Consider the following 27,092-nt stretch of genomic DNA (forward strand, 5'->3'; position numbering starts at 1 on the left):
TGGCGACCACCTTGGCGGCCAGCGTCGTCTGCGAGAGCTGACCGAACCATCTATAAAGCCGGCCGCGGGGAAGCCGCAGCAGGAGAGCAGCAGATCGATTCCGCGGCCGACAGCTCCCTCCTCTCGCCCGCCTGGGACCAGTCGCATTCTCACGGCTCGCTGCAGACTGCACCCTCGGCAATCGTGCGCCTTAAGGTTGGTCCCGCTCTTCCGCCCAGCGCTAGCTCCTTGGGGTCCTGCTGCCCAATTCCGTGTGGGGACCAGCTCGTCCGGGGGGTCGTCCCGCCTTGTCCTCGCAGAGGTTGCTGATATTTGCTCCAGATCTCCAGGCCCCAGAGCCCCACCACGCACCTCCGGCCCGGACACCGTCCGCATCGAGCTGATCGAGGCCACCGCGGCCCCTGCAGGTACCGCGCAAAAGAACCGTGGAAGCGGCAAGCGACCCGCATACGGCGTGAATCTCCCGGTGTAACGTGGGACCGCGTGTCGAGAGCGTGAAGACGGACGTCATTTGCACCTGTGGTCGCACAAAGCAGATAAGCAGCCCGTCCGCGGCCGACGCGATCAATCTTCATCGGCGCACGGCCAGCGGTCCACGGCGACGGGTATTGGCGGACAGGCGAGAAAGGCTGCAAGATTGTGGTGAGCAGCCGGGGGACGACGCAGAGGTAAGCTCAAATCAATCTCGCTACGCTTCAGACACGCACCTGCCCTGTCACATCCCGGCCCATTGCGACATGTCTTGGGAGCATGCGGCGCACGCAAGATGCCGCCGGGCATGCACGCGCTCCCCTCCCCTGGCGTCGGGCTTTGGCCCTTCATCCGGCACGCCGTTTCAAGACTGCTCGCTTCGCACTGGCCCCGAATCTTGCATCTTGGGCCGTTGGCGGCGCGCTCGTGGCCGCAGCCAGCCTAGCACCCGCATGGCTCAGGAATGCTGATCGCCCCCGCGGCCAACACGCTTTCGCATCGTGCCGTCGAACCCCGCTGCAGCAGCGCCGGCGGCGCCAATGGCGGGCCCTGCCCGCCGTGAAATTAAGGATCGTCATTTGTCGAAGACGTCCTTTTTCGACGTCGCCGGCGGCCTCGTCCCGCCCCGACCATCCTTTTGCCGCGCTGCATCGGGCGTTGGCTGCGGTCCCGATGCTGTATCGTCTGGCTCGGGCGCAGCCTCGCGGCTTCGATCGCCGAGGCTGAGACGCATCGGCGCCTGGCTGGACTGCTTCTTTTTCCGACGATAGACTTTCTTTTGCGCGGGCCATCGTCCAGTCTCTCCTCAAACAGCAGCATGCAGTCGCCATTGGTTGCCCGTCTCTTCATTTTGCTAATTCCTTCCAGAAGCACTGTGCCGTCAGATGCCCAGCAGAGGCAGAGGTCGAAGAAGAAATATCAGCGACGCCAGTGCCTCGTCCAGAGTGTCGACTAGATCATCGTCTAGACAAGGGACCAACTCGTCGTCCAACCTTTTAAGACGTTCAAGCCGCATCGCAGAACGCACCTCCACCACAGACCTCAACTCCTCCTCTTCCAACAACGCAGACGGAACAATGGCTCACGTTGCCCGCCGCACGCAGACGAACGACAATGTCGGCGCCCGGGTGGTTGAAGACGTGGGGCGATCTCGGCGCATCCGGATCGACGGCGAGAATGCTGGAATGCGCAATCTGAGCTCGCGCGGTCGGGATCAGAACTCAATGGGCCGCCCAGGCGCATCAGGATACTCCATGGAGGTTACCGCACAGCCTCCGGGCACTGCCCGTCCCGGCCAGCCCATCAGGACCACCGTCACCATTCGCCTCCGCCGCTCCCGCGGGGCTCCCGACAGCGATCTCGAGGACGGGCGCCTGCTGGCTGTCGCCACAGTGGTGGCCAGGGGTGCCGACGGGGCTTACGTGCCCGTTGGCCCCGACGCCTTGACTGGGCCGAGACTGTTCGACTCCTTCCACCCAATCGAGAACGACGCGGACGATGTGGTCGGATATGCCTACTTCCCGGACCTTTCCATTGGCCAGGAAGGCATGTGCAAGATCCGGATTGCCCTGATCCGAGTCACAAGCGGTCAGGGAGAAACGACGGAGATCGTGGACACACGGTCGATCATTGTCGGAAGGAATTGAACGTGCAACCCCAGCGGTAAGGAAGCCCTTGACTGCGCAGTGATCTTCGGCTGACGACCGTAGGGATTGATTACTGGAGTTTGTTGGTTTCCGGGTCCGGACTTTTGGCTATGGGTTATCAGGCGGTGTTATGCTCGGGAGTTGTATGAGGAGTGGTATATTGTTTGGGGCCATTGCTGTACTGTTCAAGATGGGCGGGAACTTTGGAGCAACATTATCGGCTACGGTTAACGGGATAGAACTCAAGTGCGACAATCTTAAGACAAGTCGGTCATCTTAATTGGTTGTCTGCGGCGAGTGAGGCGCGTGAGAGCGGCAGGTTGGGTGAGGATGCCAATATTGAGCGAAAGGCTGTGCAACCGCGGCGAGTCACGGCAGGACGGCAATACGAAGGTACAGTCGCTGGGACTTTCCGCACCCTGGCGGGGGGTGGTGGAGCGGCGGGCATGTCGCACTCTCACGTAATATCTCTGGCGGTGGGATCCAGATCCAGACCTCGACAGGCATATGCCAGCATCGTCGGAGCAGTGGTTGCTAGACCCTGTGCACGGCGCGCCGCTCATTGGCGGGTAGAGGTGGTCGCGGAAGCGGGAGCGTGGGCGAGGGCGGGCGTTCCGATGGGGCCGTGGGTGGGATGGAGGCCATTGCTGAGGGCAAGAAAAAGCATCGAAGACGTCGTAATCGTTGAGTGGGTGGGGAGATGGGAGAGCAAAAGACGATGGGAGCAAATGGCGAGTGGAGACGGAAATCTTGGAAGCTGGCAATGACGCACGTCTCACGTGGGCCCGTGCGCCGGTGCTCAGTGCTCCGGTCCTCCCTCCGGCCGGCTTACTCTTCACTCAGCGGCGGTCGAGAGGCAGAGTAATGTCCGCTCGCGTAGTTTTGGGAGGCCTGGGGCGACGGCTTGCTTCTGTTTCGTTGCACATGGAGCGCATTGATTGAAGAACCTCGAGCCAGCCGGTTGCCTGGTTCTATATATCCTGCGGCCTGGGCGTGTGAAACTGAGTATGCACCACATCAGGCCACCGCGCGCCGACAACGTGATTTCGGGCGTCAGGATGTACAGGGCGGGGCAGTTGCACCCTGGCTGCACTGGCTGGACCCTTGCGGGGTAGCTGCTGTGCCTGTGCCTGCACTGCCTGACTGGACCTCTCCATCTTCCCCGCCCCCGCAATCCTCTCACCTGCTCAACTTCACCCGTCAACAATTTGTTTCTATCAATTAGGGTCCAGCGCATCAATTGACCATTGAGCCGCCATCTCCAACTCCACACAAGCATGACCGATGCCGCAGCCGCCCTTCGCGCCAAACAAGCGCCTCTCAAGGATTCCTACCGCAGCGACCCGTCCGCCGCTCTCGTTACGCTGAAGTCATCCGGCACGCTCGACAGCAGTAGCATAACCTGCAAGCTCTCGACGGGCGCCGCCGTCTCTCAAGCACAATCCAAGATCGCCGGGCTACACCCGCGCGCCGGCGGCGAAGACCCTACAGTGTCGGGCGAGCTGTGCAGCGGCGACATGCTGCTGGAGGCACTGGTCGCCTGCGCTGGCGTCACTCTCAAGGCCGTCGCTACCGCCCTCGCCATCCCGCTTAGCGGCGGCTCCGTCCACGCTGAGGGCGACCTCGACTTCCGCGGCACCATGGGCGTTGACCGCGAGGCCCCCGTTGGCTTCAAGGCCATCCGCCTCGGCTTCGACGTACAACTGGACGGTGACCTCGGCGAGGAGGGCGACGCCAAAATCGAGAAGCTGGGAAAGCTGACGGAGAGGTATTGCGTCGTGCTGCAGACGATCGCGAAGAAGCCGGAGATCAGTGTAAGCGTGAGGGGGAACAGTGAGGTGGAAGATGGCATCGAGAGGGGATACGCATGGGGACAGAAAGGCTAGCTCTTATTTAGACCTGTAATCGATTGTTGGCCTGGAATTACCGGTTGCTGTTTGTACATACATACAGCCCAGAACAATAATAATGCACTCACCACTGGCGAAATCGAGGGCACCCACAAAATACATTCATAATGGAGGGTACATCAAAACAGCAAAAAAAAACCCCACCGACCCCTGTTCCGAACCAACAACCTGACGGTTTGAATGTGATCCGCAAACATGAGTCCGTGGTAAAAAACCTCTCGACTGATGAGATTTTTGTGCTGTCAAGCGAAAGAGACAGCCGCTGGTAGAGCTTATATACCGTCAACCAACCATCCTCCCATCAACCAGTGGGCGCTTCACCCCACAACCATAACCTCCGCGTTCACTCTCACCGTGTAACGGGGTCCTGTGTGAGTAAGAGTAACTTCATTGTAACCCCCACTTCTTTTCATCGGCGCATTTCAACTTTGTCGAAGTCTCCATCACTTCACGGTTACACTAGCATCCGACGTCGCGGTGCATATGTGCGCGTCAGAAAAGTTCCTTGTATGGTAAGCAAAGAATCATGAGTCCATACCATCATCTCATAGTAATGTCAGACAATGTGGTAAAACGTTTGCGTCCGGTGCTGAAGACTCAGCTTTGGCCCGGAATATTCGACATGCAGCATTTATACCTATGATACTAGGCAACGATCCTAGATCGGAATCTTCCCGACCAGCTGCTCCGGGATGTTCTTCTTGCCAATCCACCTGATCCACTTCGGCGCAATCCCATCCAGCTCTCCTACCAGCCCAACCACGCCGACCTCCTTCTTATACTTCTCCCACTCCACCAACAACTCCTCAAATATCTTCTGCTCCTTCTCCTTTAGGTCTTCCCTCTCGCCCGGATCCTCAACTCCCAGCGCTGCGGGCCCTTGGGAAAAGGCACATACATAAGCTTCCACCTCCAATTGATCAATCCTGCGGATGAACCGTCGTCTCTTTACCTTCTCAATCAAGCCCTCCCAACTCGCGCCCCGCAGCGGCGGAATTTCCCTCCTTTTATACTCCGTCCCCGGATGGTTCAACCCCGCCAGCTCCAAAAAAACGTCGGCACAACATCCATCACCGTACAAACCGCCCCCGCCACCTTCCCACCCGCCGACCTGCCCTCTGCAGGCTATGTGGTTGTCTGTTCCAGTCCGGGGGAAAGAAAGTGTAAGCAGAACGAAGCAGAAGACACGTGCGACAGATTCACCATGAGCATCGACCATGCGTCGGCGAGCACATGGACGCGACGTGGAAATTGGTGAAGCGTGTTCCCGATGCATCCTGGACTAGGGCGTCGATGTTCGGGGTTTGAATCTGGGAGCCAAAGCAGCTGCAGTCAGAAAATCCAAGTCGTCGGCGACGATGACGAGGAAGTTGGGTCTTTTCTCAGTCATTCTGGCGGTTGGTTCGCTTTGAAGTTCTTTCTGAATGTAGGGAGAGATGCATCTTTCCTGTTGCAGGCCGGCTGCTTTCGAAACTCAGACGAAGTAGGAGAGGAAGCAGAATCTCAATATAAACGCTTCACACGCGCAACACGCGTCCTCGAACTCTTCAGGAACCTGCCGCGTATGCACATGCGCGACCTTATTAGTCCCACAATGGCTGAAATACTTGTGGGGTGCATTATCTACAGTGGCCAATTCGCGGCAATGAAGATTGGTGGCCGGCAAAGGAAGCCGACGAGGCATTGCTAGGAGGGATTCTCCACTTGTGCCGGAGAAGGGTAAGTTGCCGGTGCTACAGTATGGCATGCGCGATTGCGCTGTCCCCGGCAATCCCGCTCATCAACACCTCGCTAGATGAACGCCCAACCGGATGCAAGAAAAAAAGACCATCGATGATCCGGCTCCCTTTCCATGGCCTATCCCAAATACCCGAGTGATACAGAACACATTCCACCTTTCTCGAAACAGAGGTTTCCTATCAAGCTCCCGGCTTCTGTTGGCCTTCGATGAACTTCATGGCAGTGTCGCGGTCGACGACATCGATACTACTGGTCTTGTTCGTGTAGCTGACACCGTAGCACTTCTCCGCCACCATGACCATCTCCGGCCTGAAAGTCGTGCAGATGAACTGACCGCCACCCTCATTGTTGTTCGACAGCGTCTGCAGCATCTGCGCCACAGCCGTGCGGTACTGAGCATCCAGATTGGCATCGATCTCATCGAAGAGGTAGAAAGGCGCAGGGTCGCACTGTTGGATGGCGAAGACCAGAGCAAGGGCGCACAAACCTAGATAGTCGCATCAGATAATCAGTTGAAGAGGATGAGAAAGGTGTGGACTTACTCTTCTGTCCACCACTCAACTGCTGAATCCTTTGCTGCTCGTCGTGCTTCGAGTTGAAACTGACACTGATCCCAACACCAGTGTAGTTTTCGACGCTCTGCCTCCTCTCTTCCGCTTCACTATCCTCCTCTTCTTGTTCGGCACGGGCTTGGCTATCACTCTTACGCTGGATGATCAAGCGACCCTTGCCAGCCGGGACGAGCTTCTCGAAGACATTGGCGAACTCACGACTCACTTGCTTGAAAGTACGCTCGATTGCTTCGTCCTTCCGCTGATCGAGCACCTCAATCAGCTCTTCAATGGACCTCTGGCTGGAATCAAGCTCTGAGCGACGTTTCATGAGGGTGTCCCGTTGCTTGGTAAAGTTGGCGTACTGCTCGAAAGCCTTCTTGTTGACGTGTGAGTACTTCTTCAGCGCTTCGTTGATCTTGTGCAAACGCTTCAGTGCCTGCAGATCAAAAAGTCAGTCCAACCGTGCTCTACTCTGAAATGGGTTTGTCAACTTGCCTTGTTGGATTCCATGTTCTGGTACTTCTCGAAAGCCTCTTCCGGCAGCACGCCCAAATCACGAATATTCCTCTGGCACTCCTGATTCTTGCTGTTCAGCAAAGCCTTCTTGGCCATGCTCTTCTCCATTCGTTTTTGGTGACGCTCAATAGCGCGTGCCACCTCCTCCTGCTCAGTCTGTTTCTCAGCCTTGGTCTTCTCGAGCTCAGCAAGCTGAGAATTGGTCTGATCAATGTTTTGATCAGCTTCCTGCAACCTCTTCTCAGCAGTCTCAAGAGCCTTGTTGATGCGCTTGAGCTCGCGCTGACGGTCCTTGAGCCTCACAGAGCTGCCACCACCGGAATCCGTGCCATCTTCAAACCCCTGGGAATTGATCTGGTCCAACCGGAGACGGAGGTTCTCGCGAAGCTCAGACTCCAGCGTAGTCTTCTGTGCTTCAAGTTCTGCACGATTGGTGCTGAGTTTGGAAAGCTGCCGACGCAGATCCTGGATAGGTCCGGCCAGAGACTCAAGCTGCTGCTCCTCTTCACGAGAAAGAGCTTTCTTGAAGTCGGAAGTCAATTCGGAATCATAAGCCTCCTGTTGTTCTCCCAACTCGCGGACGTTGGCTTCGATGTTGTCCCTTGACCTCTGCTTTGACTCAAGAGCCTCTCGCTTGTTTTGCAAGTCGGTCATCTTCGCGCGGAGTTCCTGTCGCATTGGGCCATAACTATTCTCCAGTTGCTGCTGTTTTTGCTGAATCTTCGTGAGTTCGCCATATGCGCGCGTGATCTCCTGGTCCTTCTGCTCATTCAGACGCCGCAGTTCTACTTGGCGGGTCCTCTGCGTCTCGTATTCCTGGCGCCACTTGGCCACGTTACGAACACCATCGATACGGGAGTTCCGGGGGTCGTGGAAACCACCCGTCAAGGCACCCTTCTTATCGGCGCGGTCTCCCTCAGGCGTGATAGCGCTGACTGCGTGACTCCGGGCATATTGTGCGGCAACCTGCAGATTAGGGCAGATGATGGTCTTACCGAAGACGTGCTGGAAGGCGTTCTCGTACAACGGATCATACTGAAGCTTAGTGATCATATGCAGAGCATCGCTAGCCTTGGGAATGTTGATTGGCTTTGACCTCAGCCGGTTGAGAGGCATGAAAGTTACACGGCCAGCTTTCTCCTTCTGTAGAACTTCGAGGACCTTTGTTGCAGTCTGTTCATTGTCGACGACGTAATGGAATAAGCTGGCTCCAGCCGTCACTTCCACAGCAGTTTTGTATCTGTCAGGGACCTCGAAAAGCTCTGCAAGAGTGCCGTAAACGCCCTGAAGGTTCTGTTGCTGTTTGATACGCCGAACGGCGGCTAGACCACGGCTAGTGTTCTGGTCCATCATATGAGACAGAAATCTTTCCGCACGGCTGAGTTCGTGCTGAGCGTTGCTGATCACCGAATCAAGCTTGGCTTCTTCCCTCCACAGCTCCTTTCGCTGGTCCGAGAGTTGGTCGCGCTCTTCCTTCGCCTTCTGTACCTCTTCTGAGATATTCTGCATGTTGTCGCCGCGATTCTCGATGCTAGAGCGTAGTTTGGCAATCTCGGTATCCAGACGGCCAATTTCAGTCTCCAACTCAGCGATGTCCTCTGTAGTCTGCATAGCGATGGCCTTGCGGGTCGCCAACGAGATATTGACTTCGTCAATTTCTTTCCGAAGCCAATCGTCTCTCTCACGCTTCGACCGGAATTGTGACTGGCGTCCTTGCTTGGCCAGCAAGCGTTGTCTGGTGCCTTCGGAGTCGGCGAGTTGAGTCCTGATTGTGGTTTCTTGCTCCTTCAGTTGGTTGTATTCAGGCATAATCGTCGCAAGCTCCTGCTCGCGTTGCTTGATCTGCTTTTGAACCTCCTGTAGGTCGGCATCGTGACGGTTCTTGGCTTGCTTTGCGGCTGCCTGGCCATCCGTGAGCTCGTTCACCTCCAACTCAACTGCGGCTCTATCACGCGCAGTCTCACGCCGCTCCTCCTCCAACTGGCGCTTGTCGACCTTGAGGAATTCGATCTGCTGCTTGAGCTCCGCAATCTCAGCATCGATCTGGGAAATCTCTTGTTCGTTCTGAACGAAGCGCTCCCGGTTATCGTCGGTCTCGTCGACGCCAGCCTGTCTCTGCTCATCCATGGTTTCCAGCACCCTTTGGATCTCCTGCTGCTCGCGATGGTAGATGGTGTATTCCAAGCATCTTCGCTCGCGGTCCTTCTCTTGGTACGCTCTCAGTTCCTCCTTCTCTTCCTCAAGCTCCCCAAGGCGCTCCCTGATGTAAGCCAGCAGGTCGTCGATCTTCGAGCGCTTGTTGTCCGTTTCTTGCATGATCTTCAAACTCTCGCTTCTCCTCGCCTCGTACACTTGGGTACCCGCAACCTCCTTCAGCAAGTTCAACCTCTCGCCATCTTTCATGTTCGTCAAAGCGGTGACACGGCCTTGCGGGACAATGTAGTACGGGTTCGATCGCGAGAAACCGGCCGACTCCAGCAGGTTCATGACGTCAGCCTTGGTCGCGTTCTTGCGGTCAAGCGAGTATTCGTCCTTCTTGAGACCAATCGTACGACGGAGGATGACCTCGGGTTTTCCGGTGGGGAAGCGGTCGTCGCTGTTGTCGAAGATGACCTCCACGTACGCCGACATGACGGCGGAACCCGAACCTTCCTGCGCGCATTGTCAGTTGCGATGCTTTTATTGAGAAGACAGAGTGCGGGCTTACGTGGAGAAGAGCCTGGCGCTCTTCGCGCCCCATCTGGGTGTAGGCATCGCTAAGGACGAAGCGGATTGCGGCGAAGAAGTTACTCTTGCCCGAGCCGTTGCGACCGACGATAACATTGTGTTTGGGCGAAAAGGGCTCAATGACCGTCTGGTCCTTGTAGCTGCAAAACGGATCAGCGCGCTGCCGCGGTTTGTCTAGGACCGACGCACCTCTTGAAGCCTTGGATAATAATCTGTTTGATGTACATGGTGAGCCGCGCCGCGCGAGAGTGCTGGGTATCGTGCGCCTTGGACCGGAAAGTCGTCGACGGGTGAAAAGAGGGACGCGTGGGATGGGTTGTTAGATTCAGGCGACCATTGTTTTCGACCGCGAGCAGGAGGTGGTGATGCGCCCGGGCTGCTGTGGTTGGAGTGTCTGGAGGCAAGCTGCGGGATCAGCGACGCGTCGCGAGGAGCGCGTACACTGGGCTATCTGGCGCCCTAGATCGGCCAATCATCGGCGTTTCTGTGTCAACGCACGTGCCAGGGCTGCAGAGCGGCAGGGTACGCACTTTGTTCATCTCATCTTTCAATTAACCTACTCAGAATGGGTTTTCAGAAGCTCAGTATATTTCAAAATCTCTTCACTGGTGAAGGAATTTAGGTATTAGAAGTTTCCTAGAGGACATAAATGCTGAGCAAACGCAACCCATGTGAGTAGTCATGCATACTGATAGATACCATCCGTGACCTTCAAAGGCAGATTGATGGCTAAAGCAAACTTCATGGACATGTCGCCATGTGTTGAAGTGGAAAGGTTGGTCCGAGGAATGGCTGCCAGCTTACGAGAGCAGGACATGCACACTACTGACAATATACACTCTTCAATATACAACCACAGCCCAGAGCTTGAAGGAATTGTTGGTTTCATAATCCATGAAAGTTCATAAATTTTCACTGCAGTGAACCTGCGAGTGGGATATCTTGCGGTCTATCGCCGACCAAAGGCGCACCAAACCATTAACTCACAACCAAAACCCCAACCCGCCACTTTGCGACTCAGTCGCTTACCAAAACCGCAAACTCAAAAGCAATTTAACAAGAATGAAACGAAGTTATGTAAAGGATCTCAGTCGGTAAATACAGTCATCTGGAGGTTGACACCTTTACAGCGCCAGGACGGCAGCGACACCGCCAAAGAACAGGGCGTTTTTGACACCTCCCATAGCAATGGGGGCGGCCGCGCCAGTGAAGACGGGCGGGGTCGCGCTGGGAGTGCTGGCGGGAGTAGTGGCTGAGGCAGCGGCCGTCGAGTCACCGCCTTCAACATCGCTGGTCGCGGGCTCCGAAGGAATGGGATAGTTGCTGCCGCTCGGCACTGCAAGGGTCATGGTACCGCTGCCGAGCTCGTCGGTGGTGGAGGTAGCGACGCTGCTAGATGCCTCGCCGTCCACATCGGCAGTCGACGAAGGCGCAGGGGTGGTCTCTGCAGGAGTGGTCTCAGCAGTAGTGGTCTCAACAACCGGGACAGACACTGCCGGAGTGGTCTGAGCAGGAGCAGTCTCGCCGGGCTGGAGCATAACGGTCGTGGTAACGATGATAGGAGCACACGAGCCAGACTCGTCAGACCCGCTCACATCGGTGCCGCTGGCAGAGCCCGAGCCGGAACCAGCAGGGGACGTAGCGCTAACGTCGCTGCCGGTAGGAGTGGTGTTACCGCCCGCGGCAGCAGTCTCACTGAAATCAGCACCGCTACTCTCACTCGAGCCGGCGACACCGTCAGCAGAACCAGAGCCGGAAGCGGAAGCAGAGCCGGAGGCAGCAGCACCGGTGGAAACAGCAGTGTTGGACGAGGTGGACTGGGTGGGGCTGGTGCCAACAAGATCGCAGCCCTCGTTGGCGATGCTGATGCTGTCAGAGGATCCAGTGGTGTCGGTGAAGTTGTAGCTGCAGCCGGGGTTGTAGTTGGTGATCTTGACGTCCTCGACAAACATGCTCCAGGGCATGCCGGCGGCGGCATCGTACGTCGTGTTGCCACCAGCCCATTGAATGGTCCAGAAGTCGTTATCGGGGTCACCGCCGGCCCAGATGCCGAGGCGGATGTTCATGGGGGTCTGGGGGAAGTTGGTACCACCGTTGGCATCGGCGTAGTTGAGAGTGCGGACGGCGGTTCCGTCAATGGCCCAGACGATCGACTCCTTGGTCCAGTCCACCGAGTAGGTGTGGACAGTGTCCTGGGGGGTGGCGACGTCGAACTGCTGCATCCTGTCGTAGGTGGTGGTGTTGCCCTTGCCGAAGTAGTTGGTCTGGACGATGCTGTTGGTGCCACCCAGGAACTCCCAGTCAATCTCGTCCAAGTCCTCGGACTGCAGGACGATACTGCTGATGATGCCCTGGCCGGGAGCGGACTTCATCTTGACCTCGACCTTTCCGTAGAAGATGTAGAAGTCGGTCTTGATAGTCGGGGCCTCGCCACGCTTGGTGATGGTGAACTCGGCTCCATCGGTTCCGTACTTGACGGCGGGGGCGACATAGCTCCAGCTGGTGTTCTTTCCGACGGAAAAGTCGCTGTTCCAGGACTTGGTGTTTAGACCAGCGTTGACGGGGCAAGGGAACTGCGAGGCGTTCATAGGGTTGCACTCGGAATAGGTCTGCGCGGAGGCAGTGGGAATGACTGCTGCCAGACCAGCGGCAACAGCGAAGGCGGTGGAACGCATGGTGGGTGGGTTGTTAAGAATTCTGTTTGAAACACAGGAGAGAGCGTGACAGCGGCCGGGCGCTGGGAGAAATAGATACGGAGAGCGTCTGAATGAAGGAGTGGCGCTCTCGAAAGAAGAAAGAATGGCTCACACGATTGGCCAGCAAAAACAAAGAGTGAGGGTGGTGAAAGACTTGGTCGACAAGAGCCCCAGCGAAAACGAACACGGCGCCAGAATGACGGGGCGGCGCTGGGGTTTTTGAAGGGCGGGCAGGGCGCCCATCGCGGTATAGAGGCCGCCGCCCAGGAGGTGTTCCGGATGTTTCAACATGGCCAGGTCGCGGCGCTACTACGCGCATCGCTGTGGGGCTGTCGGTCGCTGCCGCACCATGGGCCTCTGGCGGCCAATCACAGCCCGGCCAAGCGACCCTGTCAGTGCCTGTTCCGACCCAAAACAGGGCCCGCCAAGACCGCACCTGCCCTGTGTCCGGCCAGCGCGCGTCGCTTGCCACTCGCTCGCTGCCGCCGCCCGCTGTCAAGCTGGCTGTGCAGTGGCGCTGAGCTGCTGCGCCTGCAGACTGGGGCCCCGACGCTTTCTTCGCTCTCCTCCAATCCTTCCTATACGCACCCCTTGATGCGTGACCGGCGCCTGAGTGCGACGTCGAACTTAACTCGGCCTGCCAAGCTGGGCTGGCTGCAGGGCACCCTCCGCAGTCATCTCGCATAACATCAATCTCGCACCACCAAATGAGCATGGGACGACGGGTGCACGTGCTACCTCCGACGCCTGGCGGCCGTTTATCCGGCTCGGCCGGGGTCCGATTGCAACGGCCTGTCCGCTGGTGTTTCGCGTCCCCAGCCAGCAGCCCTGTAGGGCAGTCGAAACCACCGGGATTGATGTCATGCTAGGCGCCCGCCTTCTCCTTGGAGCTTGATGCGGGAGCCGATCCGCCCCTGACGCTCGCGATTGATCTCCAGAACCGCCTCCACGGACACTTATCGACAACAGCCCGAGACGCGGCCTTCCGTAAGGCGGACAGCCGGTGCGAAAAAAACAAGAGAGTTCGACGTTGGGTCGCTCGGCCTCAAGCTTCGGGCTGCTTGCTTTCGTGACGCGTCGGAGTGCTTCTTGCGTTCCGATCATGTCGGAGATCCGTTGCTGTTTTCGTAAAGCATTAATGAAGCTCAGGCGCTTCGAATACGCTCGCTTGATGCAGCCCACCATGATCCTCGGTACACGGCCATGCCCAGCCTCGAAAGGAAGGCAAGATCGGCATTTGTCGATTCTCTCTTTGCGGATCGGAGCCTTCTGCCGACTCAAAATAGAAGTCTTGACGATGCATCCCCAAGCATGTCCAAAGTCGTGGTTTCGAAACACCACACCCCGATACTAATTTCCCGTTTTCACCGCAATTTCATCATCCACCTGCAGGTCGAAAATGGACTGGTCGCGGCACTTTTCAACTCGAGACGTGTGTTGCCGCACGCACACTTGAGTACTGATTGTATGTTACCTTTGTGCCGTTTTTGTTGGGTACGATGTGGTGGTCGAGTGGGCCGCTGATCGAAATAAAGCTGGAAGCGCAGATCGGCATCCCGGGAGACAGGTAAGCCCCTCGAAGCACTTTTCTGGTTGGATCGGCTCGTGGCTCGCCATCAAATCCTACCGGCGACGGACAAACAAAAGTCTCCATGATCCCCCAGACACAGGGAAGATCTCTACGTCACGCTGCAGATCACGCACTCTTTCCTCCCTGAGGTTCCTTCGCGCACTATCAACGATGACCTCAGGACGACGTCCATTCATCACATTTGTCTCGGCGGTCCTCGAGCCCCATTCGCCTGGCCAACCCTGCCAAGCACCCTTGGTGGATGATCGAGGGTCGTTGCAATCAGCACACCTTGCGATCGGCCTGTTGAACACTACCTGTATCGGTGCTGGATTTTCGAGTTCAGCAAGGGATTGCTCCTCTTGGCTGCATAAAGGACCTGGTGTGGCAAAGAGTCGTATTCATTAATCGGGTCTGCTTTGTGCGAATCACAACAGCCTAGAGCCTTTTACAGTATCTTGGTGGGATTGTCTACCGAAGAAAGAATGCCACGTGGAAACGGCGAAGTGAGCATATGCCGGTACGAGGAATGCTTGATACTGAACAGACAACCCGACGACACGATAGTGGTTGAATAGGCTCTCAATGGATCTTTTATTTTCTTTTCCCCCAAGGAGAAACCAGCTCGATGCATTATCAACGGCACATGCATCAGCCCATTGTGTTCTTGTATCACAAAAGCAAGAGAGCATGGATCTGTAATTGATAGAAAGACATTTGATCCGGACCGGGGTACCTGAAACCTCTACCAATAACTGACTCCTTCGGCTAAAGCCGCTCTTATCATGTGTTCTTCCCCGGTAAACCCAAGCAAAGAATACACCCAACCTCGTTCTTGAGAAAAAGATCCAGTTATCAATCTGCTGACTCAAGCTCGAAGATAAAAATCCATCAGGGTGCCAGAGACGTCCTACGGACAAAAAGTCTGGCAGGCTCTGTTTCCAGCTACACTGCCGCACTCTTCGCATCCTCGTCGTGGTCCTCATTTGTGGGAACAATCATGACTTGTCGGATACGTTCAATCTCCTCTGTGGAAAGGCCGCAAATGGTCCGAACATATCCTTCGGCACTCCCATACTTCTCACGGATCATGGCCAAGGCTGCGAGCATGCTGTCCTTCCTGCACAGACATCGTTAGTCATTATCTCTGGAGACAACCCCTCAGCAGGTCTTCACGCGACCAAAACGCAATAGATCAATACAAGAGATATCCACATACTTGCTGCCCGACATCCTCTCCGCGCCTTCCTTACCGGCGCCGGTCTCCTTGAATGCAGGATTGTCCGAAATCTTCTTGATGAGCAGTGGCTTCACATGCGCGAGGCCTACTTCGGTGAGGGCGTATTCGTCTGCGATCAGCTCATCCTCCACTCCGAGCATCGACAGCAACACCGCCACGAACACGCCGGTGCGGTCTTTCCCCGCGGAGCAATGCACAAGCAGCGCGTTCGGCTTCTCGGCCGATGCCTCGTTCGCGATGTGCCTGAGAATGGTGCCATAGGCAGGGCCGGCGGCGGCAAGGACCTCTCCGTAAGCTGCGACGAAACCCTGCAGAAGACGGTACTGCGTCAGTGAACGTGTGTGTGGACGAGGGGGGAAGCAGATTGGCGTTGTCAACGGAGCGGGATGCCGATATATGCGTGCGCACTCCATCCTTGATCTTTTGCCCTCCTGGCTTGACCCAAATGAGTGCTGCAGCAGCTCTCTCTGCACATCAACAGTCTCTTCACACGTCCCCTGATTGATTCCATTCACCCATCATCACCCATCACCATTACCCACCTCTCACCCCAAGTTACCGAGAGAAAAGCGAAAAAGGAAGGAAAACGAAAACGAAACTCACCTCCAACCCCTTGCTCGCATACTCCCTATACCTCACCGCCAGCCTCTCAGGCACGAACACCTCGTCCTCAAACACCGGCACCCACACCCTCCTCAGCATCTCCTCCTCGCCCTCGCCCTCATCATCCACCTTCCCTCCCCTCTTCTCGATCTCGGGCCTCGACCGCAGATCAAACACCCTCGTCACGCGCAGCCCGCGCAGGATCTCGCGGTCGGCGGCCGAGGCGTGCGAGGGGTCGGCGCTGCGGAGGAGGGTGAGCGCGCGGATCGCACCGCCGCCGGCGGTCGGCAGGTTTTTGCCCGCGTCGCGGAGGTTGGGGATGGAGGGGGTGGGGAGGAAGGGCTTGGGGAGGTGGGGGGAGGGGGGGATGGCTGTGGACGGGGTTTCGGAGGCGCCGTGTTCGGAGGGCATGGTGGTGTTGTTGTCGGTGTTGTCGATGATGATGTTGATGATTGTGGTGGAGGAAGGAATAATGGGGATGAGACTGGGTGGGACGGTGTTGCTGTGGAGAATCGAGTGGATCGATATGGTCCGCCTTTTTGGGGAATTTATACCTACGCCTGTGGTTTCTGGTTGTTGACGTTGTTGTGGCGCAGCTCCTGCAGACCAACGAAGCTGTCGCCTGCTGCGGGCCGCGGGGCCCTTTACCTCGGCTCGCGAATTGAGGCCCGTTTGGAGTGATTTTGGGCGGTGCCTCACCAAGTTCAAAAACTGTCACAAGAAAACGTGAAGACAGATAGATGGTCATAAAGTGCATTGCTCGGAACATGAGACCCGCGAACCAAAGCCGAATTTGACGTCTTGTCTCAGGCGTCCGGAGGTCGCATACAAAAATCGTTCCGTACAGGTCCAATGAGGCACTTCCTCACTATAAATGTCGTGACTCGCTATCTTACTTCACAATGCTTGACTTTTCTAAATGTGAGTTAAAGACTCCTACAGTTGACTAAAAACTATATGCCCAGACGCCGTGTCAACCGAGTCCTTCTTCATTCAAAGACAAAGGAAGGGTACTCTAAACTTTTGCGCCACAACAAATTAAACGCCCTCCGAGGCGCACCACGCAATTTCGTATAGAACCCAGATCAAATAAAACTCCCCGACTACTAGTACATCGATTTTCCCTTGCCGCTCGCTGTGAAACTTTCAAATGATAGGGAATAGCCTGCTCAACAAATTTGGCTGGTATAAAACTTTTCTGAGATGGTAAAGGTATCTCAGTGGGAAAGAAAAGAACAGTCGAATCCGCAATCACGCATCCCGCTCCACGTCACGTTCCGTATCAACATGTTGGCTGGTTGATCCCTCGACCTTCTCCGACTGCTCGTCGCTATCTTTGTGGAACGTAGCATGCGACGTGAGGCTGTTGTTTCGGGAGCCATCGGTAGTGCAGGAGCCTGAGGTCTTCGGTGGCTTCGCATCTGCGCTGACGTATTGGTCGTAGGACATGCCGATGCGCTTGGCGGCTTTGAGGGTGCGACGGTTGCGGTACATCCACGAAAGGTGCCAGACCACAATGCCGATTTCGAGGACCATGCTATAGAGAGTTAGTACTTGTTTGATAATAGGAAGCCGGCCAACGCTGTGTACACATGAGTGCAGGCTTTGAGGGGGAAATAAGAGAACCCCCAGGTGAGCACAATATTCGTAGTAGATGTTGACGTACCAAACGATATAAAGAACGCCTCCAAGGTAATCAAAGGTTTGCTGGACAACTGTAGCATTGGTTAGCATTGCTGCGAGCGTGTATAATTTTTGCCTGAAGCTCTTACCCAGGGCTATCAACGAGAAAGTAGCACCAGCGAAATCTGTGGTCAGGAAGAGGAAGCCTGGCACTGTAAGTAAAGGAGTGGACGTTTCGATGAGTGCAGACACATACTGATGTCCTTCGCCCTTCCATCACGCTTCCATTGTTCCCAGTACATGGGAAGCAAGCCCACAGCGAGCACAACAGCTGCGATTACGCCAACAGTAATAATTGGCCACTCCACACCTCTTGAATAGGGACCCTGAACCGGTTAGTTGACGAAAATCTCGTATGACCACATGCAGCGTACCCTCAGAGTCAAAATTAGAAGCGCCTCGATGCCGCCCGAGACAAGCCCTGTGACCACAGCAGCCAAGGTGGCTGTCCAGACCCTCCAATGTCTACGCAGCATTAGCAAACTGCCGGCGGTATTGTGGAGGCAAATGCGTACTCATGGTATATCAAGGTTTGCGCCCAGCAAATCAGTGTCAATGCGCAGAACACCTGGGGTTGGACTTGTAATGGGATGTTGAAGTTCTAAGGATTGTTAGAAAGAGCCCCACGACTCGCAGGCCTGAGAATACGAACCTGTACGATATTGTAGACGCCAAACGGCACGGCAGCTGAGACAAGTCAGACGGTGGCTGACGAGGATGACAGCGATGCGGCTCACCAGCAGCCCACAAGAAGGGCATGATCCATGGCAATCCATCGGTCTGCTTATGCCGCCAATTGGTGTATATTCTGTCTTCGGTCAACGACTGATTCAGCCACGTGTGCGCGCGATTACGTACTGTGGGAGGATCTATCACACTCGTATTAGAATCGGGCATCGAAGGAATCTTGGGGAGTCACGATGACATACCTGGACACACCAGCATCTGCAGTCGGCGCAGCAACGTTAGCAGCCTGTTGTGGGGGTGCATCGTGTCTTGGTTGCCTTACACTGCAAAAAGTTAGTGTCGGTGTCTCGGAATTGAAGTCGGCTCCATTGACCTACCAGTGCCGATAGTCTGCAGCCACGGGAACTGTCAGTGAGAAGAAGATTTGGAAGTCTGCATGCGGCACGTACACCTAGTATGCTCGCCGCCTAGTATCCCACGATGTCAGTGTTATGTTCAAGAGAGGGAGTTAGAATGCGGAACGTACCGGCGGGATGTGCTCCTGGGGTGCCATGACTCGTAGCTGAAAGTATTACAATGTAGTTCAGGAAGGACACGGTGTGGAAGAGAAGGCAGAGAAGGAGAAGATTGAATAAGTAGTGCACGACAACAAAGAAGGGCTGGCGATGGGGAGCTGAGTGTTGAGTATTAAAGCCGGGCAGCGGCTGGCCAATTCGATGATTGCATCAGCCTCCTAGCAGCATCGCGCCGCCACCGGTCCATAAAAGATGCACAAAGTAGGAAGAGCGCAGCATTTCGGTCCCGGCCGGATCAGGCAAATGGCGCAACGCTGGTTGGGCGGCGGGGGCGGGAGACAGGCAGGGGCTCCGGGGCTCCGGGCGAGCAAATGTGACGAGACATGAATTTTCGGCAGCAAGCGCAGTTGACGCAGGAATAGGCAGCGGAGAGTTAGGGTTCGTGAATGAGCTCGGACGTCACAGCAAGACGGGTCAGCCGTAGGTCTTTTTGCCCCCCTGCTCCCTGTAGCGCGGCGATTGGCGTGCAGCCGACAGCGCCACATCGCCCCAGCACCGCGCTCCTCGCCCGCCCATTCGACGCTGCCCCAGCTCCGTGAAATACTCAGCCTGCGATCCGCGTAGTCAGGCACCGTGTGCAGCTGGCCCAGCTCACCTGATGGCGTGGCCTCCAGCACCGACGACGGCCGACGGCTGCGATGCCATGGCCAGGTGGAGCCTGCTGGCCGGCAGGTGCCTGTACATCGGCTGCCACGGGGCACAGCACATGCAAGCGACCAGCGAGCAGCGCATCACGGCATGGGCGCGGTGGAGAGGGGCGCTGGCGCGGTGCTCCCGAATAACGACATAGTGCGCGACGGCCGCTGCACGTCATCCAGGGCCAGGGGGGGCGTTGGGCGATGGCCTGTCGCGCGACGTCGCCGGGGGTGCAGGCGTGCAGGGAGGGCGCGCTGCCGGCAAGTGAGAGAGCGCAGCGGCTCTCGCGCGGCCGCTGGATCTGCGAACACGCGTTCTCCATTCGCCAGCATCAGCAGTTGATCAGGGAAGCTTCGTGGCGTCGGAAGCGCTCCCCCGTTTCCGCGAGCGCCGTGCATGATGCACGGCCTGGACTCGATCGTGGAGGAGTGGAGCGGCCGAGCTGGAGGACGAAGTCATGATGGTGCTGGAGCTGGTGCTGTCGAGCGGGCAGGCGCCGGTCAGCGCGCGAACACTCAGGGTCCCCCGGAAGCGTGGCCGGCCCAGTCTTTACCATTTCCACCCTCGCACAAGCCCCACGGCCTGGCCCTGCGAAGCTCGCCGTCTGGTCCGGCGCTGCCGCCGATCGGCCAGTGGATGCACTTCCGCCCAACGCTCGGAAGCCCACCTGTCGTGTAACCGACACCGCGCTCTCCGGCTGCTGGCAGTGGACCTCCTCCATACTCATCTCGCCCGCAACCTTCGCCAGTCGCCGTCTGCCCGTCGTCCCAATTATCCCGCCAGCCGCGCTGGGCGCCGGCAGTGCCCAAATGCACGCCCGTCGTTCCACCTTCCCCGCGATACGCCAAAGCCCGTCTCCGTCCGTGGCTCGCCAGCATTCCGGGGCTATCACGATGAATCCAAGCCTTCCTTCTGGCCCACGTACGGCACTGCATGCACGCCCAAGCCTCGCTCTCTTCGAATGGTCTGGCCTTCGCAGTATCTGTCTCTTCGGCTGCACGCAGCAGCCGGTGGCTTGCCCACCAACGGTCCCACCAAACACTGGAAGAAGCACCCGACTGAAAGAGGACATGTTCAGCGGAAGGGGGAGTCAATGCTCCGGGCTCCATTGACAGCGTGGGCTGTCCCCGCCAAAGCTGCCAAAGCTGAGGTGCACGTTGCAAGGATGCCACTGCACCCGCACTTCAACACAGACGGTAGCTCGTGCTCCCGCCCGCCGCTAGGTGCAGTAAACGAGGCGAAGGGGCCCTCCCGAGGCATATGCACTCCGCAACCCCATCCACCGTTCGGATATAACTCAGCCCGCCGATCTCGTCTAGCCCTTCATCTCCGTCTGGGAATCATCAGCAAAACCTTTCAACCTTGATCACCCCATTGCCGTGATTCCTCGAGGGCTAGGCGTCCGTTCGCGCCGTTGAGCGATGGCCTGAGGATCTGCTAACCTGTTGGGCACACCTGCACCATTTTGAGACTTGAGCACACTAATCTGGTTAGCTTACTCGACCCGGAACCCATCGGGCCATTGGAAAAGTAATCCAGGGTCTCCGCAGCCCACTCGTGCTCTCCCTTTGAGGCCCGACTACCGAACAACACCCAGTGATTCGGAAGCTAGATCATCTCGATACACCCTCTTTGGAGTAAAGACTGGCCCGTCAATCTGGGTCACCAATCTCCGATGTCCACCTAACAACATGCCATGTCTCAACATCAAACGGCGGCTTTAACCTTACATGATAGGCTCACAGCGCCTGGAATTGCCGACTTGGCAATGGTCCTCTTTGACGGTTAACTTTCCTCATCTGTGGTCACGACAGGATGAGTGTTGCAGCACCCATCTCTCGTTCTCCCATACATCAGTGCTCTGGTCTCGCTCAGCTCTCTGACCCAGGCGGATTCCCACTGTTTTTCTCTCCATAACTCTATCACTCAGCCGCGGACGGCAGATACCGGGTTGCCCTGCCACTTCCTCCAGTAAGATCAACGACAACACGAACCCCCATGGACCGCGGCTCGGTAATGCATTCCTATCAACGGCTACGGGCCGCTCTTAGCTCAAAGCCTCTTAGCCTCACCGGAACCACTGCATCGCGTCCGTGCCTACTGCACTGCGAAGTTGGCGTTCTGCTGGTTTTCTGTTTCACCATCCTCAGCACTTGCGTAGTGCGCCGTCCACTTTTACCGGACTTTGCTTCTCCGCGCGTGCAATGGCACCTTTTGTTGCAGCCCCCGCTCAACAGGATACGTGTATCCTCTTGACCCCTCGCTTACCGCCGATCCCCAGCTTATTTCGCTATCAGCCTACCGGGTCAAGTCTACGAGATGCTTGTCCCAGACGCGCCGCCTGCATCCACGAGGTTGTTTCCAACGTAACCGGGCACTTGGGACTCTCGGGTTCGCAAGATTATTTTCCCTCATGGCTTGCAGACTGCTACGTCATGGCCATGGAATTTTTTTGCTTGGCGCATATTGAAGTGCCCCGGAGACGAGAATATTCTTGGGGTAACGGTGCGCGCCCTCCCTGCATCCCCCGCAGCAGTGGCAGCGCCAATTGAAGGTCAAGCTGCCCGCTAGGGTATGCGCCCTCGTGCGTTCAGCTGCTGGCAAAAACCATTGCATCTTGAAAACCAGCAGACGGATTGAGGATCCAGACGCGCCTGAACCTCATCATCTCGAAAACGGAAGTCACCTCCGATTGGTTTGCCTGAGTGTCATGCGAGTAACAGTATTCGGACACGCAAGCCACGACTGGAGCGTTGAAAGATCAGCTCTCGATGTCCACTTGCAATAATTGAATGACCCTTCAAGGGCAGTGACATAACTTCAACGGGCGCTCGATTATGGTTGGCCACTTTGTCGACCGACGCCAACTTCATGCCTCATCATGCCCCTGACCCTAGAGCAACCCGTCCCGCATTTGCACATGGTTGTACGTCAAGGTGCGCGACCAGCAAAATCATTGGGCTGGAAAGACCCATCACGGTAGACAAAGGGAAAACAACGAGGCTGGCTGACCGATTCTAGGCCTATGACGACAATCTCAGCATCGCATCCTAACCCTTGTGCGACATCCCAGCATACGCCAATCTTCGCTATTCAAACCAATGCCCCCTGCCACTCAGAAAGGCAGCGAAGATGCTATACGTCATGTCTAGCCTGCGTTCAATGTTCTGATCGGGCTCCCGTGCTTCGATTTGGGCCAGTGTCCTAGCCGACTCAATCCACGTACGACGCAGGTCCAGCCCAGCCCGCTCATATTCGCGACTCATGGCAACCGATAATCCACCCCACCACTAACCCCACCGATGCCCCACTCCTCTCACACACTTTTTGTTCATCCCGCATGACACCCCGGCTGCTTCGGGCCACGGCAAGAACGCGAATCGTCGGCAGACAGCGGCCCACCACGTTTGCCTTTCCGTAGGTCTAGACTTGAGTGGTGAGAGGCAGGGCACAGAGCCTCTGTGCCGCACGACTACCATTATCTCCGGAGCAAGGAAGGCAGCCAATCGTCAATTCTTTTATCCCAAACGCAGCTACCAGCTCTTGGTGGGCATACAAGCAAGCATGTGAAGATACGAGGCCTACGGCGAAAAAGCAAGGAGCACTTACCCAGTTGAAGATCCACGTTTCCCCAAGTCTCCCCCCCCAAGTTTGGCTGGCAGCACGATTGTCGTGGTCCTGCTCGATCTCCGTCTTGTCTCAGATCCTGCTCCGTGGCGGCGCTACCATATACCCATGATTCGTCTAGAGTCATGTCAATACCGGGTGTTCAGCCTTGCTGCCCTATTCGCCCCACAAGACCACTTCCTTAATCGTTGCTAACGCGGCGCGCAGATCACTTCTTGTTTATCCTTCGGGGCCTTTCACATAGCCACAATGTTCCAAGCGAGCACGTTTGAATCTTTGCCAGACCTATGTCAGCATGGGTACTGGAACGGTAGGACAATCGGAGAGGCATATGAGGCGCCCAGCAAAAGTAGAAGGATGATATGTGGGTCGTGAAGGCAGTGCTAATAAAAAACGGCGCAAACCGAAGGTACAATAATCGTCAACGGTCCCTGCAAAGATCAACAAGGTGAGGATGGATAGTCAGGTGGATCCAATGAGCTGGTCGATCTCGCCGGGTGGATCTTGCTAGTTCTACGCGTAAACCGCGACCATCACCCGAGCTCACACCGCGCCTCCTTCCGGGTTATGTATGTCTATTGATTCGTCCCCACAATTTCATAACATTAAATTTTTGGCTCCAGCAATATTAATAGCCTATGATTTCACTTTCAGCCTTGCGCACCCTCTCTAAATATTATTTGGCGGCTATCGCGGTTAGCTGAAAATTCCCGGATTGGTCAATTCACGTCGATTGCCTTTTTGGGAAAGTTTGAGAACGCTTCTTGCTTTTCCTCGGACCGGTCGGACCAAAGGCTAGAAGGGGATGGTCCATCCTGCTACGTTAGATGGCAACGATGCGGGATCAAGATCTTGAAGGTGTTGGTGGCCGTATCGTTTTGAAACCGCACGCGCAATCCCGGTGCAGCGTTTACGCTGTGCTTCGAGCGTAGGTGGCTGAACGCTCTGTCTGTTGTTCTCAACAATGCGAACAAACCGCCGCGAGGATGTGATTCATCGTTCTCTGTATCGTTTGAACTAGTCTCCTGTAGTGTATCGCTGCTTGTCGAAAGTGTCTCTCCCAGTGAGCTTTGAGACCCCCTCCCCGCCAAATTTCGACCAAACGCCTTCCTCTGAGGCACCGTCGATAACCATGAACGAAGTACGCGTCTCCTTCCTTCACAAACTCCTACAGTATCCACCTCCAAAATCCTTTATCATGCAGACCGCACACTCCCTCCGCTTTCGCATGCCAGGCCATGGCGGCACCCGCATGAGAGAACCTCAAACCCAATCAAACCCACCGCTACGGCGCGGAAACGCCATGGCCCGAGCCGCTGCAACCGCCTATGGCCAGACCAGTTTGATTGATCCCATCGTCCCGCATGTGAGGCCTTTTCTTGCGCTCCCCTCTCTCCAATCCCGCTTCCTTCCCACCAGCCGGAACCGCCACACCAAGGACTTGCCGCAATCTGTACAGCCCCCCCCCCCCTCTTTCTCACTCCACCGGAAAACGCCTAATAAGTGGGAACGGCGTTCGAGATATGCCGTGGAACACGGATCGGTCACATCGTCCCCCCATACCCTTCCTCCCCAGCCCGGAGATAAAGCCCATGCGGCATGAGGGAGGGAGGGAGCGGGAAGTTGGATGATAGCTTGCCGCTTCTTTGTGCGCGCGATGGACAGCGCTACGATCCTGATGCATGCACGTTCGTATCAGTGAGACATGAGCTGGCAACGGCTCTCACCCTTGCCTCGGGGTCGGCGGCTTCCTGCCCGTTACGTGGGGATATTTGGAATCAAATTGCTCTGGTGAGCAAGGGGTGTCTTTTGGTCGGTTGAGGAGAGGGATCCTTGAGTGGGTTGCGTAGGCGTTTTCCCTCTTGCTGGCATTCAGTGCCCTTTCGTGATCCTATTGCCCATTCCCCACGTCTGTTGTGATGGCGAGAGGTCTAGACACGGACTGGATGAGGCACATTGTTGCCCGGACCGAATCGCTGAGGAGCATGTTCGGTTGTTACAACCCCTTGTGTTTAGCTAGCTACGGACTATGTTCATACTACTTGGATATGAAATTCGCTTGTTGAGAGTCGTGTAGTGTTGGGGCGACCCAGTGTATTGTATGAGAGGCAGCTTGCGTAGGTGCTAATCCTCTTGGTGGGTTTCAGTGAGTGGTGGAGGGCTGTATCAGACCCGTCTCTCCTTATTATAACCACAATGGAGAGAAAGTGATTGTGTCGAAATCCTTTATTGATGTGTTGTGTGCCCCACCGCAAGCCGAGAGACAATCTTGGACGCAGTAATAGTTCAATGAGAGCCTGCTGAGCTGGGATGTGTGATGCGGCTATGGGCAGACGATTTGCTGAGTGAGAGGCATGCCTCAATCTTGAACACGCGAGCTTTGAACAAATTACCCTCACGCTGTAGACGAAAATCGATAAGAGGCAACGGAAGGTGAGGCTGAACGGCTGGTGCTTTACAAGCAAAGAGGATTAGTGAGGTCTTCATTGTCAGGGCGATGATTATAGCCTTCACCAGTTCATAGGTTTCTGTTTGATTCTTGCAAACTGCATTGTATTCATATGTACTGTCTATAACCGTGACGACTTGACACTCCTTCATTCCCGTTTCTCACGAAAACCTGTGGGACATGCAAAGGTTTCGCCAAGTCAGACGATCCATTTCGATGGGTCGGACAACGATGCCAAATACCACCCAAAAACTCCAGCTCTTCCTGGTATCCCAAGGCCCATGCAGTGTGTACGATTCGTTTCCCTCGAATCCAAAACGCCGGGCGTGGTCTATGCAAGTTTGTACACTTCTAGTCAAACGAACGTTAATGCAAATCTGTGGACTTCGACGGTGCCAGATGACTGGGCATCACTCCAGGATTTTCTTCCAGCCATCTTTCCAAACAGCTCTACGACCATCCTCGGCGATACCAACTCGGAACCTTTCCCAGCGCGCATCCTGGCCGGCGCCTATAACAAGGAGCTCCGAGTCGTTGATCCATCCGATCACACCCTTCGGCGGACGACCGCCAGCAACACCTTGGATGGGAGTATTCCAGTTGAGGCCGCCTCCCATGGCGGAAGATGTGTTTCCAACAGCAGTGCTGTTGGTCCCACGGCGCGTAGCGGACAGCTCAGGCTCATCCCCGATTTCAAATTTGGCAGATGCAGTAGAATACACGTCGGAGAAGATGCGAGGGACCATGGGTATCTTGGAAAAGAAGCCCCACTTGGATGCGTGCGATGGCTCCGCGGCACCGTTGCCGGACTCGAGGGCGCCAGAGAAGTCGCTGTTGACACTCGGAGGGCGACCGCCGGCCGAAGAGGGGCGAGTCGCATGGGGCAAGTCGAATATGTGCAGGGTCCCGGTATCTGACGTCACCGCCATGAAGGCGTTGGACGGCGAGAGCGCGATGGAGAAGATGGTAGCACTTTCAACGCCGCGCCGGTACTCACCGAACTTTGCGCCATTGTCAGCCATCCACAAGCGGATCAGAGTGCCTTGCTCGCTGGCGGTTGCGATGATCGTCCCGTCCGGGCTAAGGGAAAGGGCGCGGAGGGCGTTGGAGTGTGCGGGGATGATGTTGATGTTCCGAGTGGCGAGCTCGAGTATCTGCACCTGGCCGGGGGTGCGTCCAGGGAAAACAACGATATCTTGGTTCAGGCAGCACAGGCCGAATGGGTTGTTTGCCGTCTCAAACTCCTTCAGCTTCTCCGGTCGAGCCGACAGCTTGTAGACATGTATGCTGTTGAGCAGCACTGCGACGAGGTACTTCTGATTGAGGCGGACGCGTTGGACCGGGGTGTTGAACTCAAAGGTCAGAGTGGGCTCCTGCTTGCCCTCGTTCCAGAAGATGATCTAGATAGCACCGGGGCGGACCTGTTTAGAGAAGCTCAAGCTGGTCAACTCCAAGGGGACACGGCGGCCGGTGCTCACCTTGTTCTGGGCAAACTTGGGGCTCTTGCCGCCGCCGACGAGGGCGAGGTAGTTTGTCTTGCCAACCATCTCGACGCAGCCCAAGCCTTGGCCCAGGTCGCGCACCTTCACCGGTCTGCAGTCCGGGGCATCGTAGATGCGGAAGCCGGTCTCGAGGGCGACGCTGAAGTGCGAGAGGTCGCTGTTGTACGCGACGGACAGGGCCGGCGGCGGCGGGGAGTCGTTGATGGCAGCGCGCGTGTTCATGGCGGAGGCGGTGGGCGCTGCGGGCAGAGGTGCGGCCG

The 27,092-nt window shown here is 56.4% G+C and overlaps 7 protein-coding genes across 7 annotated transcripts; 2 read left to right on the top strand and 5 right to left on the bottom strand.

The window, feature by feature from the left end:
• Positions 1 to 1,547: 1,547 nt before the first annotated feature.
• SLS55_007392 (uncharacterized protein) lies at positions 1,548 to 2,117 on the top strand (the record flags this gene model as incomplete). The annotated part of the gene is given in 2 exon segments (XM_066778811.1): positions 1,548 to 1,556; positions 1,575 to 2,117. The coding sequence occupies 2 exon segments, from the start codon at positions 1,548 to 1,550 to the stop codon at positions 2,115 to 2,117; spliced, it is 552 nt and encodes a 183-aa protein (XP_066631248.1).
• A 1,277-nt stretch (positions 2,118 to 3,394) lies between these two features.
• On the top strand, positions 3,395 to 4,003 carry SLS55_007393 (uncharacterized protein; the record flags this gene model as incomplete). Its single annotated transcript, XM_066778812.1, has 1 exon — positions 3,395 to 4,003. One exon carries the CDS (start codon positions 3,395 to 3,397, stop codon positions 4,001 to 4,003), a length of 609 nt encoding a protein of 202 aa, XP_066631249.1.
• A 1,943-nt stretch (positions 4,004 to 5,946) lies between these two features.
• Positions 5,947 to 9,791, bottom strand: SMC3 (Structural maintenance of chromosomes protein 3; the record flags this gene model as incomplete). Its single annotated transcript, XM_066778813.1, has 5 exons — positions 5,947 to 6,254; positions 6,310 to 6,726; positions 6,813 to 9,489; positions 9,545 to 9,704; positions 9,754 to 9,791. The coding sequence occupies 5 exons, from the start codon at positions 9,789 to 9,791 to the stop codon at positions 5,947 to 5,949; spliced, it is 3,600 nt and encodes a 1,199-aa protein (XP_066631250.1).
• Positions 9,792 to 10,688: 897 nt separating this feature from the next.
• SLS55_007395 (uncharacterized protein) lies at positions 10,689 to 12,239 on the bottom strand (the record flags this gene model as incomplete). The annotated part of the gene is made up of 1 exon (XM_066778814.1): positions 10,689 to 12,239. One exon carries the CDS (start codon positions 12,237 to 12,239, stop codon positions 10,689 to 10,691), a length of 1,551 nt encoding a protein of 516 aa, XP_066631251.1.
• Positions 12,240 to 14,775: 2,536 nt separating this feature from the next.
• Positions 14,776 to 16,084, bottom strand: SLS55_007396 (uncharacterized protein; the record flags this gene model as incomplete). The annotated part of the gene is made up of 3 exons (XM_066778815.1): positions 14,776 to 14,950; positions 15,050 to 15,393; positions 15,674 to 16,084. 3 exons carry the CDS (start codon positions 16,082 to 16,084, stop codon positions 14,776 to 14,778), a joined length of 930 nt encoding a protein of 309 aa, XP_066631252.1.
• Positions 16,085 to 16,924: 840 nt separating this feature from the next.
• Positions 16,925 to 17,598, bottom strand: SLS55_007397 (uncharacterized protein; the record flags this gene model as incomplete). Its single annotated transcript, XM_066778816.1, has 4 exons — positions 16,925 to 17,210; positions 17,340 to 17,388; positions 17,446 to 17,502; positions 17,553 to 17,598. 4 exons carry the CDS (start codon positions 17,596 to 17,598, stop codon positions 16,925 to 16,927), a joined length of 438 nt encoding a protein of 145 aa, XP_066631253.1.
• Positions 17,599 to 25,740: 8,142 nt separating this feature from the next.
• Positions 25,741 to 27,054, bottom strand: HSV2 (Phosphatidylinositol 3,5-bisphosphate-binding protein; the record flags this gene model as incomplete). The annotated part of the gene is made up of 2 exons (XM_066778817.1): positions 25,741 to 26,730; positions 26,809 to 27,054. 2 exons carry the CDS (start codon positions 27,052 to 27,054, stop codon positions 25,741 to 25,743), a joined length of 1,236 nt encoding a protein of 411 aa, XP_066631254.1.
• Between the last annotated feature and the right edge of the window lie 38 nt (positions 27,055 to 27,092).

The sequence above is a fragment of the Diplodia seriata genome (assembly GCF_021436955.1).
Source record: "Diplodia seriata strain FDS-637 chromosome Unknown scaffold_7, whole genome shotgun sequence".
Taxonomy (NCBI): domain Eukaryota; kingdom Fungi; phylum Ascomycota; class Dothideomycetes; order Botryosphaeriales; family Botryosphaeriaceae; genus Diplodia; species Diplodia seriata.